The sequence below is a fragment of the Dendrobates tinctorius genome, unplaced genomic scaffold (assembly GCF_039654945.1).
Source record: "Dendrobates tinctorius isolate UK_male_01 unplaced genomic scaffold, ASM3965494v1 ptg000179l, whole genome shotgun sequence".
In the NCBI taxonomy this organism is placed as follows: domain Eukaryota; kingdom Metazoa; phylum Chordata; class Amphibia; order Anura; family Dendrobatidae; genus Dendrobates; species Dendrobates tinctorius.
This window is the reverse complement of record NW_027361846.1, coordinates 3,527,976-3,541,525: the sequence shown is the minus strand read 5'-3', so window position 1 is coordinate 3,541,525 and position 13,550 is coordinate 3,527,976. Positions and strand designations below refer to the sequence as shown.

Here is a 13,550-nt window from a genome sequence, read left to right as displayed (position 1 = left end):
GGTACCAACCGCACATGAGGCGCTTAACTTCCAGCATGGTGGGCATAGCCACATGCGGGAAGTAAGCGGTTCTCATGCATTCCTATGGGTGCGGAATAGCGGCAATTCTTTGCGATTCCGCACAAAAGAATGAGCATGCTGCGATTTTTTCCGCCATGCGATTCCGCCGCGGAGAAAAGCGCAGCATTAGCACAGCATGTGCGGAATGCCATAGGAATGCATGGGGGGCGTTCTGTACTCGATTTTTAAATGTTTTCGCGCCGAAAATCACGGCAAAAACGCTTAAAAATCGCATCGTGGGCACATAGCCTATAAGTCTGAGTCCTTGCTGCCCTTTCTCCTCTTGCAATCCAAAATTCGATGATAGCATGATCGTTGCCTTCTAAATTCTCAGCCACCTTTACTTCCTCAAAAATAATAATAATCTTTATTTATATAGCTCCAACATATTCCGCAGCGCTTTACAATGCAGAGGTTCATATACAACAGTCATAAGTAACATATTTAAAAATAATATAATAATTAAAGCAAAAATAATGATACCCCTGCTTGTAACAGCTTACAATCTACAATGAGGTGGGGGAGAAACAAAGTATAGGTGCTTATTAGCAATGATGGTGTCAGGGATCCAATTTTACAATCCCACCTTCAATTCCTGTTTTGGAATTTGCAGCTCTCTGACGCCCCCCGTTACCCTCAGGTCAGTCAGGCAACGACCCCTTGGATAAGTAGTCACCAGAAAGGCTGTCTTGCTGTGTACTGGCTATTGGGCACTCCGCAGGGATGGCGGTATGTATATCCCCAGTCCCAGGCCGGAAATACACATGTAAAACCTCCATTCTGCCCCTGCCAGAGTCTCCCAAATACCCCACAACACACTTTGCTGCCACCAGCTCCTAGTTCTGATATTAAAATTAATATCAGGTCAGGAGCCAGAGAGTGAGATAGAATTACACAATGCTGGCAGGGAGAGAAGGAGGGGATTCGGCGCTGCAGCTCGTGTGTATGGTACAAACCTAATGGGGGGGGGGAGGCAGGGTGTGTGTCACAGTAGATGCAGTGGAAAGTTTTGGAAGTGTACTCGAACCCCTGAAAAATGGTTCATATTTTCATGACAGATCGGCCAGCCATCTTTTGAGGGATCCTCAACAATTTCCTCCCTGATGGAAAGAATTAGGTCCAATATGGCAGATCCTCTTGTTCTCTCTTCTACCTTTTGAAAGATCAAGTTGTCAGCAAGAGAAGATAAACATTTTCCGGACCCAGTACTTTTGCCTGAGAGAGATTCTCAAAACATATCTGGATAGTTAAAATCTCCCATGATCAGTATGTTGTACTTTTTTGAGAACAGACATCTGATGTAAAAAGAGTTCATCCATATCTTCATTCTGTCCAGGTGACCTATAGTAAACACCTACAATGGTGTTCTTTCTGTTTTTCTCTCCTTGTATTCTTACCCAAACCGTTTCTGCAGAGCTACCAGTCTCTGAAGCTTGGATCTCTGTGGAGATATACGCTTTCCTAACATACAGTGCAGTCCTTTTGTTAATACTGTTTCTAATAAATAAAGTTGTAGCATTTACGGTTTGTTTTCCAATCACGTGTATCATCCCACCAAGTTTCAGTGATGCTTATGACACCTTCTCTTTCATCCTGTGTCACTAGCTCCAATTCTCCTTGCTTGTTTCCCATGCTCTGTGCATTTGTATAGACGCATTTCAGTTTGTAGTCGGTTTCTCTTGCTCCTCTATTTTCATTCAGATTTTGTTCATTGTGTTCTTTATTTCCACTTCTAATGGCATGGTTCTCAAAAGAATTCACTAGCTCCATATTTTTTTTCTGGCCGTATATTTCCTATCCCATATTGCTCTAGTTTAATGTACACAGTGTGGGTAGATGATGCTTTCTCTGGGTGGGGAGATGTCATTGGGCAGGGGGATGACAAGTTGTTCCAGTCACTGGGTGGGTAGTTGTCACTGGGTGGGTTGTTGTTCATATCCCTGGATGGAGGGTTGTCACTTGTTCAAGGCTTGCCACTTTCACTGAGCGGGTAGTTGTCACTTTTACTGTGTTGTTAGTGATTGCTGTCACTGAATGAAAATATGTCACTGGGTGGAGGATTTTTGCTGGGTGGGTAGTTGTATCTGCGTGGCAATTTGTCCCTGGGGGAAGAGATATCAGTGGAGAGTTGTCAGTGGGTGATGATGATGATGTCTGGATGGTAGGATCTCCCTGGATGGTTGTGTTTTTAGAGGGAGAAGACTTGTTACTGGATGTGGAGTTGGTGAATTTTTCCTCCCAGTCACACACAATACATAAATTCACTAGTGACTTTTGGTAGAATAGCACTAATGAAAACTGCTGCAGGGTCATGACATGACTGTGTATAAGGAGCATGAGAGAGAGGCAGAGTCTCGCCAACGGAAAGATGGTCAGAGGTCACCAATTTGTGAACTTCCTCTAAAAGCTGTGGGAAAAATTCAGAAAAATGTTCCTCAATGTAAAATTGTACAGACATTGGCCACCCCCACCTACAGCACATAATATCTTCACAAGATCGTGGTTCTGGAGAAATCCATGTGCAGAGGGGACAATGCTGATGGTCAATTGTCATGATGAAATTAATATGCCCATATTCAAAGTACACTTCTAGAACTTCACACTGCTTGACTGAAACACACACACACATGCAGCTCCATGGCCCCTGCAGTGTGCCTAAGTAATTCTATACCACTCTTCCCCCTCCCTCAAGAATGTGTTGTGAGCAGCCCCCTCCGCCTTGTGCTGAAACACATGGCAAGCCAAGATTTTTTGTCTAGGTACAGTGTTCCTTTAAGACCAAATGTGTTATGATTGAGTCACCGTAGGAGGCAAAAACAGAAATGCTAGCTAAGTCCAGAAAACCAGAGAAGTTGGCAGCTATCGGATTGCAGACCCCTGAACTTATCAACACAACTAGCAGTAGCCGTGGGGGGTTCCTACGATGCCCTAGACCCCTCGATCACAGCCGGAGAATTAAATAGGCCTAAAGAAAGAAAGGGGAAATCTAAACTGCCCCAGAGCAGACCCCAAAGCAATAGGCAGCCCCCAACATATAATGACGGTGAAGCAAGATGAAAACACTAACACAGACAGAAAGATAGACTGAGCAAAGACGGGGCCCAAGCTAACTACATAGGAAAGGACAGGAAGGCTGCTGTCTGCAATCCGTGAAAAACCCTATGAAAATAAGAGCCAACAGACTGACAGTGAAAAAGGCCCTGAAGACGCTAGGCTTCAAAAAGCTATGTCAGTACTCAGGAATATTCTGAAGACAGAGCAACAGGCAAAAGGAGATTCAGCTCACCCCAGCAGGGAATGGCAGAATCTAGAAAAGCAAGGAAAACAAAAACAAAACACAAATGCAACAGGCAAAGCAAAAAACTTAGCTTTAGGGGAGCAGGAATCAGACTGGTGTCCTAGAATTCCACAGAGAAATCACCCGCAGGGCAGAAGGGCGTCGGCAGCCTTATATCCAGTCCGTGACTCCACTCAGCCAGCCATCCTCATTAGACTCAGGTGCCTGATAATCAGGCTCATTACCTTCCTTTACCAGAATAGGGAGTTCACCAGACCTCAGTGACGAAGGGGAAAATGAACTCACAACACAAATGTATTAACACAGAATATTCACCAGAATAGGAAGCTCATATTTCTGGAAACTGCAGGGTCAGAGCCCCCAACTGGTGGGTTTTGGGAGCTCATCGCCTATCAGAAGCTGAGAAAAGGGTTCCTGCTTACCCCTAGCTAGCAGACAGTTCGTGTTTGGACTTAAATGAATGGCAATCTCATACTCGGAAAATTGATGGTTTTGCCGTCATCCTACAAGCTTTGCCACCCGAGTTATGACGCTTACGAGTTTTAGTAAGTTCTTAGTAACTTTGAAAAAGGGAAGTACTTCCCATAGATCCGCTCCCTCAGTGAGGTCACGAACAGAGCGTATAACATCAGGGAGCGCAATTAGGAGGGTGTCTTTCTGCCAGGTGAGCCAGCTAGTGGAGGCTGTGCATTTTGACCTGAGGATTTAGGAAGGTTTCCCTCCCCCACCAACCATCTACACATGGCTTGCCAGAAACAAAATATGTAAGTCCTCACTTTAGTCCCTGTTGTATTATAATTGTCTGTACATATTGCAATTGTCTCATTTTGTAACATCTTTTTATACTTTTGTAAACACTGCCTATTCTTTTTGGTGTAAAATATAAAACTTTACTAGCTTTGTTCTCCTTGCTCTAATCGTATCCCCCACGTCCTCCGACTAAGTCAACGCTACTGTTTGGGTTGGCTCCTGACATGATATTAATTCAAATTAGGGGCTGGTGTCAGCGAAGTGTGTTCTGTGGTATTGGGGGAGACCCTGATATCCCTAGTGAGCCCTTGATAGTCCCTATATTAGACCCTGACTGACAGTGGAGGTTGGCACCCTAAGTTTCTGCTGTAGGCGCTCCCACTCCTCGACACTTTTTTTGGGTTTCTCCATTGCAGGGATTGTTAGGGATATCAGGGTGAGCCGTCGAGTTGTGGGGGTGCCTACCGCAGAAACTTAGGGTGCCAACCTCCACTGCTAGGCAGGGTTCAGCATAGTGACCTTGTAAGGTTCAGTAGGTACACGCTGTATCCCTTATAATTTATGTCCAAACTAAATTTGAACATGGTTTTAACTTGGTTTCATTAAAAGTTAAATTATAAGGATCCGTGTTTTTTTGGTTTCTCTAGGATCCTGCGTTATTTGTATTTGTTTTTGTTTTTTGTATTGGGGAGACCCTGACAGTGACGGACAGAGTTTGATAAGTGTATATCCCGCCTGGGACCGGGAATAGTCATACCGCCCTCACTGCAGCGTGTCCAATAGCCAGTACGCAGCAAGGCAGCCTTTCTGGTGACTACTTATCCTAGGTGCAGTTCCCTGAAAAAGCAGTGGCTTTATTCTATTAGGTTCTCCTACCAGGATCTCTTGTCTTTATGGTGCTTGCTATATATTTTCACCGTGCACTTTATTACCATTCTGCTGCTGGTAACTTTTTCCCCATTTTTTGGAGGCCTCTATTTCCCTGTCTTTTTAATGTTTTTAAATATTGTTATTTAATAAAAATATATATTTATTGTCAGGAAATATGACGTAATGTCCTATTGTTCAATCGCACAAGTTTTGTGACACAACAGCGATCTCACCAGCGAGATCGCTGTGTGTGACAGGTATCAGTGACTGCCCCCCTGCCAGTATCGCTGATCGCTGTAGGAAAGCCCAGGACTTTTTTTTTGGTCGATGGTCTCCTGCTGGCCAGCACGCATCACTGCATGAGACTGGCGGGAGACCAATGATCAGCTGGTAACTAACGTACACATCGGGTATCCAAGGGACGTGCGTCCCTTACAAACCCGATGTGCATGTTAGTTACCAGCTCCCTGCATCAGCGCGCTGGTAACTAACGAACACAGTGACGCCGCGCGCTCGGCGTCGCTTTGCTGATCGCTGGTGAAGCTGCCTGTTTGACAGCTCACCAGCGATCACATAGCGACTCACCAGCGATCCTGACACATTGATATCGTTGTCAGGATCGCTGGTGAGTCGTTATGTGTGACGGGGCCTTAAGTGTTTTTTTCATCTTTAATCCTTCTTTATTTTGTGATTGTCTGTACATATTATAATTGTCTCAATTTGCAACATCTTTTTTGTACTTTTGTAAACACTGCCTACTTTTTGGCGTAAAATATAAAATTACTAGCTTAATTTCTCCTTGCTCTATAACGTACTTTCACGTCTCCTGGGGCTAAATTAACGATACTGTTCAGGTCGGCCCCTGACCCGATATTAATTAAGCATGATTCAAGGGGCTGGTGGCAGACACATTGGTGGCAGCAGTGGGATATACATAAATCCCTGCTGAGGAAGAACTGGGGGCAGCCAAACACCCCGAGTTTGTGACATTTTTGTTCACACTTTGGTTTCATATCACTTCTTTATCTATATGACACCCTACCATGGTAGATCATGTTAATTATGTTTCCTTGAAGTGTCTTTTCCTGCTGAAATTAGGACTATTGGAATATATATCCAGAAAATATAGGCAGTATCTACAAAATACAGGGTGGGCCATTTATAAAGATGCAATCCAAAATGGCCGACTTCAAAATGGCCATCATGGTCACCACCCATCTTGAGAAGTTTTCCCCCCTCTCATATACTAATGTGCCATAAACAGGAAGTTGATATCACCAACCATTCCCATTTTATTTAGGTTTATCCTTATAAATGGCCCACCCTGTACAAAAGGTATTACAAAAGAGACAAAATACAGTATGTACAAGCAGTTACAAATAAAAGGGATTAAAATAAGAAATTTACTCTATCTCAGTCACAGGTATGACGTGTCGATAAAGGGGAGGAGCAAAAATGAAAAAAAAAGTTTCCGGCTCATTGCTTCTGCATCTTGGTAAATGCCTGGAGCACGGACCCGCTGTGTCAGGGCGTTAATCATGATTAAGGGAGCTTGGTCTCCAGAAACGCGTCGATCCGACCATGTGTCGTGCTGATGTTTAACCCTCTCCATGGAATGTGTTTGTAGTGAATAAAAAACTCTGCTTTTCACTACTCTGTTGAGCTGGATATTCTACTTCATTTGAAAGGGGAGGAGCGCCTTCCCAAGGAAAAATGGTTTATCAGCACAGCGTCTTAGCTGCTTCTCCAGCATCTGACATCTCCCGAAGTGGGCGTTCTAGTTTTATGCTATGGCCCAAAACCAAGGGGCTCCTCCCTTGCTGACCTCACTTGGTGGGCCGTGTTAGAGGACGTACGCCCCTTTTGAACATTTATTAAAACTCCTATCTTTCCATGTCTTTGGCTGGGGGCCTCACAGGGTGATGTCATTGGCATTACCTTTTCCCCTGCGACGTGACCATTCTTTTGAGACTAAATATGACATGCCTGCGTGTTACTGGGGGGCAGAAACTGTTTTCCCGGTTTCGGATGGCTGCAGCAGCTGCAAAACGCTGTTGTGCGTAGCCCTAATTATGCTGATTCTGGAAATATATTTTTCCCAGGATTATTGTGTGTTATTAAATTCACCCTGGAATAGGCAAAGGAAATCTTGGAGGGAAAGAAGAAGACCACACTTAACTGGCCAGATGCAATAAAAGTGACCATCTGCTGAAGGGAGGGGGGAGTGGATAGAATTTCACAGAGGCAGAGAGCAGGAGGGCTGCAGCTGCGAGGGGGGATCGCTTGTGAGCTTGTCTTTGACAAACAAAGGAGAGGCAACAGGCAGCTCTGGATGGGTACCTAGGATATTAGGAAATAACTCATGTTTTCCTGACAGGGGACAGGAAGCGACTCTTCTGAGATCTGCTGCTGCCATCAATTTGTAATTGATGTATTTAACCAAATGAAATGGAGAAATGTCCAACGTCCAATCTGTTTTGTGTGATAACATATGGAGACTGTTGTGAGGAGCTGGCTTTGTTCTAAAGACTATTAGACCAATGGAGTCCATGGCTCTAAGGGAGGCAGGCTTTTCCGAGCACGGCGCACCAGTTATATCGATATTTTTGTGATTTATTAGAGATTTGCTTCCTTGTCAGTAAGTAGAGGAAGCTGTGCTGGTTGGATCGTATGTATCCCTAAGGCCAGTCAGGAGATAGGTAAATGTAAAGCCATCCTTCTATTAATCTCATCAGTATCTCCGGGGTTTTGTTCTCCCACTAGGCCTATTGTGGGGATGGGGATAGTAGACCCAGGGGAGCCATCAGGGGCGTCACATGCAAACCCACGTTAGAGGCTGCGTGAATATTCTTCATTCTTTGATCTAAAAGAAAATGTTTAGTGGGTGGGAGGAAGAAGCCACATGTTTAGTCAGGGAGTTGGAGAGAGTAAACCCCCGTTACACACAGCGATGTCACTAGCAGTATCGCTATAACGTCACTGGTTTTTGTGACGTTGCAGTGATACTGCTAGTGACATCGCTGTGTCTGACACTTACCTCCGACCGCTCCCCCGCTGGTCATCGCTGGTCGCGCGAGAACATCCTGGACCGTTTCTCGTCGTCAGCTTCCTGCTGGGCTTCCTGTGGAGCCGACGAGTGACGCGTGGAGCCGGGCGAGAGGACGCAGGATCGCCGCGTCTGACAGGTAAGTAGCGACCCCCGACCCCTGTGATGTCGCTGGAGGGATCTGCCTGTGTGGCAGCTCACTAGTGACCACTTAGCGATGCACCAGTGATCCATATCGTTGTCGGGATTGCTGGTGCATCGCTAAGTGTGACGGTACCCTAACTTCGAAGGAAGCGGATTGAGGATGACGTCCTGGAGAACATGGATGGCCTATGGCGTCTGGAGATCGGCTGCCTGCTGGGCTGGACGCTACTGTTGGGCGAGTTTTCATCTGGATTTCAGGAACTTTCTTAAGGATGATTGCTGCTGGACACATCTTCTTCGGTTGTGTTACCTGTCATGTGCAGGAGTGTGAACTGTGACTGCAGACTGTACTGGCAGGAGACACGAAATCTCTGGGCCAACCAAAAGTTGGGAGACAGTGAGTATCGCCTGATACCTGGGCAGTGGGATTATCGGCCCCGGGGAGGGGATCTTGTGTACTGAGGACATTGTATTTTGTCCATCTGTGGGGAGGGAGAGCTGACGGACAGGTCTGTCTGTAGTGAGAGACAGAGAGAGAGCGCAGTGTAGGCTGAGATACAGAGAAAAGGGTGTTATGTGGTAGTTTGACCATTAGAGGGCAGTGGGGAGTGTAGGAGGGTGACTATGTAACTGCCTTGGGTCAAGGTAACTGCCATTGGTCAGAGGTTACTGTCAGGTGATAGTGGGCGGAGCTACTGGGACTGGGAGTATAAGAGGTCAGGGAAGGTTCTGGAAGTTCCAGTCAGCCAGGGGAGCTCACAAGAGAGGAGGGTCTGCTGTGAGGAGAGGCAGCAGAAGAACCCTCAGAGAGAGAGAGACTGACAGTGGAGACGGTCACGGGGGGTGACCCAAAAGGACAGTGGCTGCAGACAGAGACAGACCGTGAGTCTCAGGTGAACGGCGTACTCTAAAGGGCGCAACGCTGTGGTGAAAGTGCCTAGGGCAGCCACAGTGGGAAAGAGCTATAGAGGACGCCACGAACGGTAATACAGGGAAGAGAAAATAGCCGGGTCTGTGTGCAAAGTGAACTGTGGAAAAGTCCTGTGATGAAGTACGGTGGTCGCCCAGAAAACGGCCAATAAAATCTGAACTGTTGGACACAACCCTTGTCTCTGTCTCGTGTCTGCCGGCGCCAAAAGGTGGGTCACCCCCCAGTTCTGTGGGATCAGCATCACAGCACACCTTCCCCGCTTATCCGCACCTAATCGCACCTCCCTCAGCCCAGAACCCTACACATCTACCCGGAGTTGTAAAACCATGGATGCAAGGAACAAAAATAGTTGCATCGTTAACCTGCCTAGGTGATTATTACAGCCCACAACCTGAGATCTTTGCAGATAACAAAATGTAGTTTTCTGATCATCGCATTTGTGTTTCCTTTACATCTTACACAAGGGCCCAATGTTTTAGGGCAGGGTCCCCAACTCCAGTCCTCAAGGCCCACCAACAGATCATGTTTTCAGGATTTCCTTTGTTTTGCACAGGTGATGCAATTATCACCTGAGCAATACTAGGGAAATCCTGAAACCATCATCTGTTGGTGGGCCTTGAGGACTGGAGTTGGGGAACCCTGTTTAAGGGAATGGGGTTATAAATCTCCCCATCCTCTTCTTCTCCGCAGCACCTGTCTATCGGGCCGGATCACCAACTGCTCGAACGTGACCTGTGAAGGTAAGAACCTGACTTCTCACTCCGCCAGTCCGTTCCCCAAGCCTTCTCTCAGTCTGGTCCCGGTGGTTGATGTTCTCGGTGGCCCTTCCTTATCTTGTTTTTTCTCTTCATGGTACTAGGCCTGCGCTGGTCTCTGTGGACGCCGTGGAGCGAGTGTTCTGCATCGTGCGGGGGAGGATTCCAGAAACGGTACCGCTTCTGTGCAGAGCTTTCTCCTTCTGGTGCCGGCTTACCATGTGAAGGTTCAGATCGGGAAGAGGAGCCCTGCAGTCTGGATCCTTGTCCTGGTGAGGGCATGAAACAGTCTACACCCATGAAGAACACGCTGCATCTAACTAACTACCCAATACAAAAAGGTTGTACAGAGACCCAAGTAGTGCGCCCTCTAGTGAGACCTGAGTTATACGCCCCCAGTGAGAGATCCGAACTGTGCGAACCTTAGTGACAGATCCGAGCCGTGCTGGGCCCTAGTGAGAGATCCAAGCTGTGTGACCCCTAGTGATAGACAAGAGCCATGCTCCTGTAAGAAGAAGGACCGGACCAGGGGTATCTGTCTTGCGCCGGGTCCGGAACTGTCAGGGCTGTCTGCTCTTTTGTCCGGGGGGAAAGCTTAGAGACCCACACCTACTTTTGCACTACAGAGCAGGGGGCGTAGCTACAAAGGAGGAAACCTTGTCGCCCCCCAAAGTAGACCGACTTGGTGGGAATAAGCAGCGTGTGGCAGGGACAAGTGAGTGCTCCGACTCCTGAGCACCGTAATAGCGCAAGCATGCTCTCGTGCTTCCCTGCGATAACTCACAAAAACTGTGACCAGTATCTTGCTGTGTGCCCGCTGGCTCCTGCGACGCAAGGTGCCAGACTTTCCGGGCCCGTAAGTAATGCGTGCGCACCGCTTAGGAAGGACCGGGTGACTCATTGTTAGCTGTGCTCTTACTCCCCGGTGTACATGTGTCGAGCCATATGAGGCTCCGTTAGTGTTGTGGACTGTGCTGCTCCCCGCGCAGCAAACTCCGGACCAAGTAACCCGTTAAAGACGCCGAGGACAAGCCGCTGCTTTCGGGATTTGGCTCAAGGACGCCCACAGGACAACACCAGATCCACCACGCGCTGACCGAGTTGGTGCCACAGTATCGACTGAGGACTCTCCAGTCAGGAAGGCATCGGACTGATAAGTTAACCCTTGAGAACTGTTGCTATTTCTATTACACTATTTGCCTTATCCCGTGTACCAACTGTTATACCCCTATTTTATCCAATCTCCTCCCTGCGTGGAGTATACCCCTGTTCAAGTAAAACTGCGTTAACTCTTGCTCAGTCTCCTGTCCGTTACTGCATCCCGCTACCTGCTCACACTTATCGTAGTTTGTAAGACAGCATGGAGGCGGCAGAGCAAGCAGTTGGGAGAGCCTCAAGGTCCAGCATATCCCTGAGGGCAATGTTAAATAACCTCCTGAAATTTTCTGGAAGCAATACTCTGCTATGGGACTGGACTGAGCGGGTCAGGGGAATGAGGAGGATGCACCCCGTGACCCCCGCGTTAGAGGCAGAGGTTGCCATGTTGGCTCTGGACGGAGAGACAAGGAATTTTGTCATGATCAGACCCCCTCGAGAGTGGGACACTTTTGACAAGGTGCTTCAAATACTGGAAGAAACGCACGGAGACCCCACGGACGTAGTGGAATTACGCATGCGTTTTTTTAGCTGTTTTCAAAGGGAGGGGGAGACCGAGTGCATGAACGTGCTACATGAGATCCAAACCGCAATTATCAAGATAGACGGTGTAGGTGTTGAGTCTACTGACGTAGTATTGCAGGATCAGTGGGTGACAGGCTTGAGAGATGCACCACTGAAACAGGCCTTGCGGGTAAATCCGCACGTCACCTTTTTAGAAGTTGGGAGCGAAGCGTGCGCGCGCGAACAGGAGCAGGGGTTGACTGTCAAGATGGGGAAGGTCCGGAGCGGGAGGTATCTGTGACCATGGCCACTGAACCAGGATGGGTGGAAAAGTTGCGGAAAGAGATCCAGGATATACGAGAAGAATTGTCTGAGTCAAAGAAAAAAACCACAGCATCATCAAACTTGTCCGTGGATAGAGCTGGCCCTGAGCCTCGTCAGGAAATGAGGACGTCCCGTGGAGAAGAACTGCCTACATGCTACAACTACGATGAGACTAGACATTTGGCTCAGTGTTGTGAACAATGGGGGTGACCCCTTCTACTTCGTCCGTTAAACTAGGAGGCTCCGTGGCTGGGGGCCGCCGCCTGGAGCCTGAACAGTCAAGAAGGATAATTAGAAGTCCCACAAGTCTCATTTCTATGTGTCCTCTTGTTTGGGCCGAGATGGATGGTCGGGCCGTACGTTGACACCGGCTCTCAAGTGACCACGATACTTCAGACAATATTTCCCGAAACGATGGGGCCCGGTGATAAAATTGACGGCTGCTAATCATTTACCCATTCTGGTCGCAGGGGTGGTCTGGATGCAAGTTACTGTTTGTGGCAAAGATCTGGGTCAGAAGAGAGTGGTGTTGACCGCCGGACATGCAAGCAACGGTCATGCTGTTACTCTGGGTATAAACGTATTGAAGGAACTCGGGAGTCCTCTTATCAACGAGTCGACAGATGTGTTCCTGAAACAGTGGAGCCCCGTACTCTTAAGAGGGGAGTGTTCCAGCAGTTGATCTGTGTGGCCCAAGCCCAAGAAACCTCTAGTGATGGGAAGACGCTGGGAAAAGTGATCGTTCCAGTCGCAGCCAACCTTGTTCTATCACTGGGCCAAACTGCTCACCCTGCCTGTCCGAGCTTGCACCCCTCTGGAAGGAGTTGAGATTCAGATAGACAGCTTTGATGGAGCAGCTACCTCCAGGGCTACTCTGCACTACGGAACTGGACCAGTGCGATGTGTTAACTTGGGGGAAGGTAACCTAATGCTATGAGTGAAGTGGCGCAAATTCTGGAAGAGCTGATGCCACCACAGGCTGTTCAACTGACAGTGAAACAGGGAGATCCTTGGACAGTGACAGTAGACATGTCTACTGTATCAGAACCCCAGCAGCTACAGGAGCGGCACTGAATCTTGGAACAAATGCGCGCTGAACACTCAGAACTTTCACCTCATCAGGTGCAACGGGTGGAATCTCTACAGGGGCGATTTCAGGACCTATTTGCCCGACATGATGATGATTTCAGCTGCACTACAGCAATCACCCACGAAATTCCGACTGGGAATGCCGCACCCATTAGAGAACGATACCGACAGATCCCACCGCAAATGTACCAAGAGGTGAAGGGGATGCTGACACAAATGCTACAGAGTGGTGTTATTTGAGAAAGCCAGAGCCCGTGGGCGGCTCCCATGGTGCTGGTGCAGAAGAAGGATGGGACACTGCATTTCTGTGTGGACTATCGGAAATTGAATGCCTGCAATGTGCGAGATTCATATCCACTACCCAGGATTGAAGAGTCATTGTCTACCCTGGGAAGCGCAAAATACTTCTCGTCGTTAGATTTAGCCAGTAGCTATTGGCAAGTACCCATGACCGAGCAAAGACAACCTTCATACTACCTATGGGGTTGTTTGATTTCAATCGGATGTCGTTTGGCCTTGCTAACGCCCCCGGGACCTTTCAGCGACTCATGGAGAGGTGTCTAGGCGATTTAAATTTTGATGCCACTCTCATCATCTATCTGGACGATATCATTGTGTACGATG

At 47.8% G+C, this 13,550-nt stretch overlaps 1 protein-coding gene across 1 annotated transcript in view; it reads left to right on the top strand.

The window, feature by feature from the left end:
- Positions 1-13,550, top strand: part of LOC141054879 (SCO-spondin-like) — a 463,576-nt gene that overhangs the window by 316,061 nt on the left and 133,965 nt on the right. The window contains exons 73-74 of the mRNA XM_073551763.1: positions 9,790-9,839; positions 9,959-10,126. Coding sequence (XP_073407864.1) covers positions 9,790-9,839; positions 9,959-10,126 — 218 coding nt within the window. The remainder of the gene's footprint in view (positions 1-9,789; positions 9,840-9,958; positions 10,127-13,550) is intronic.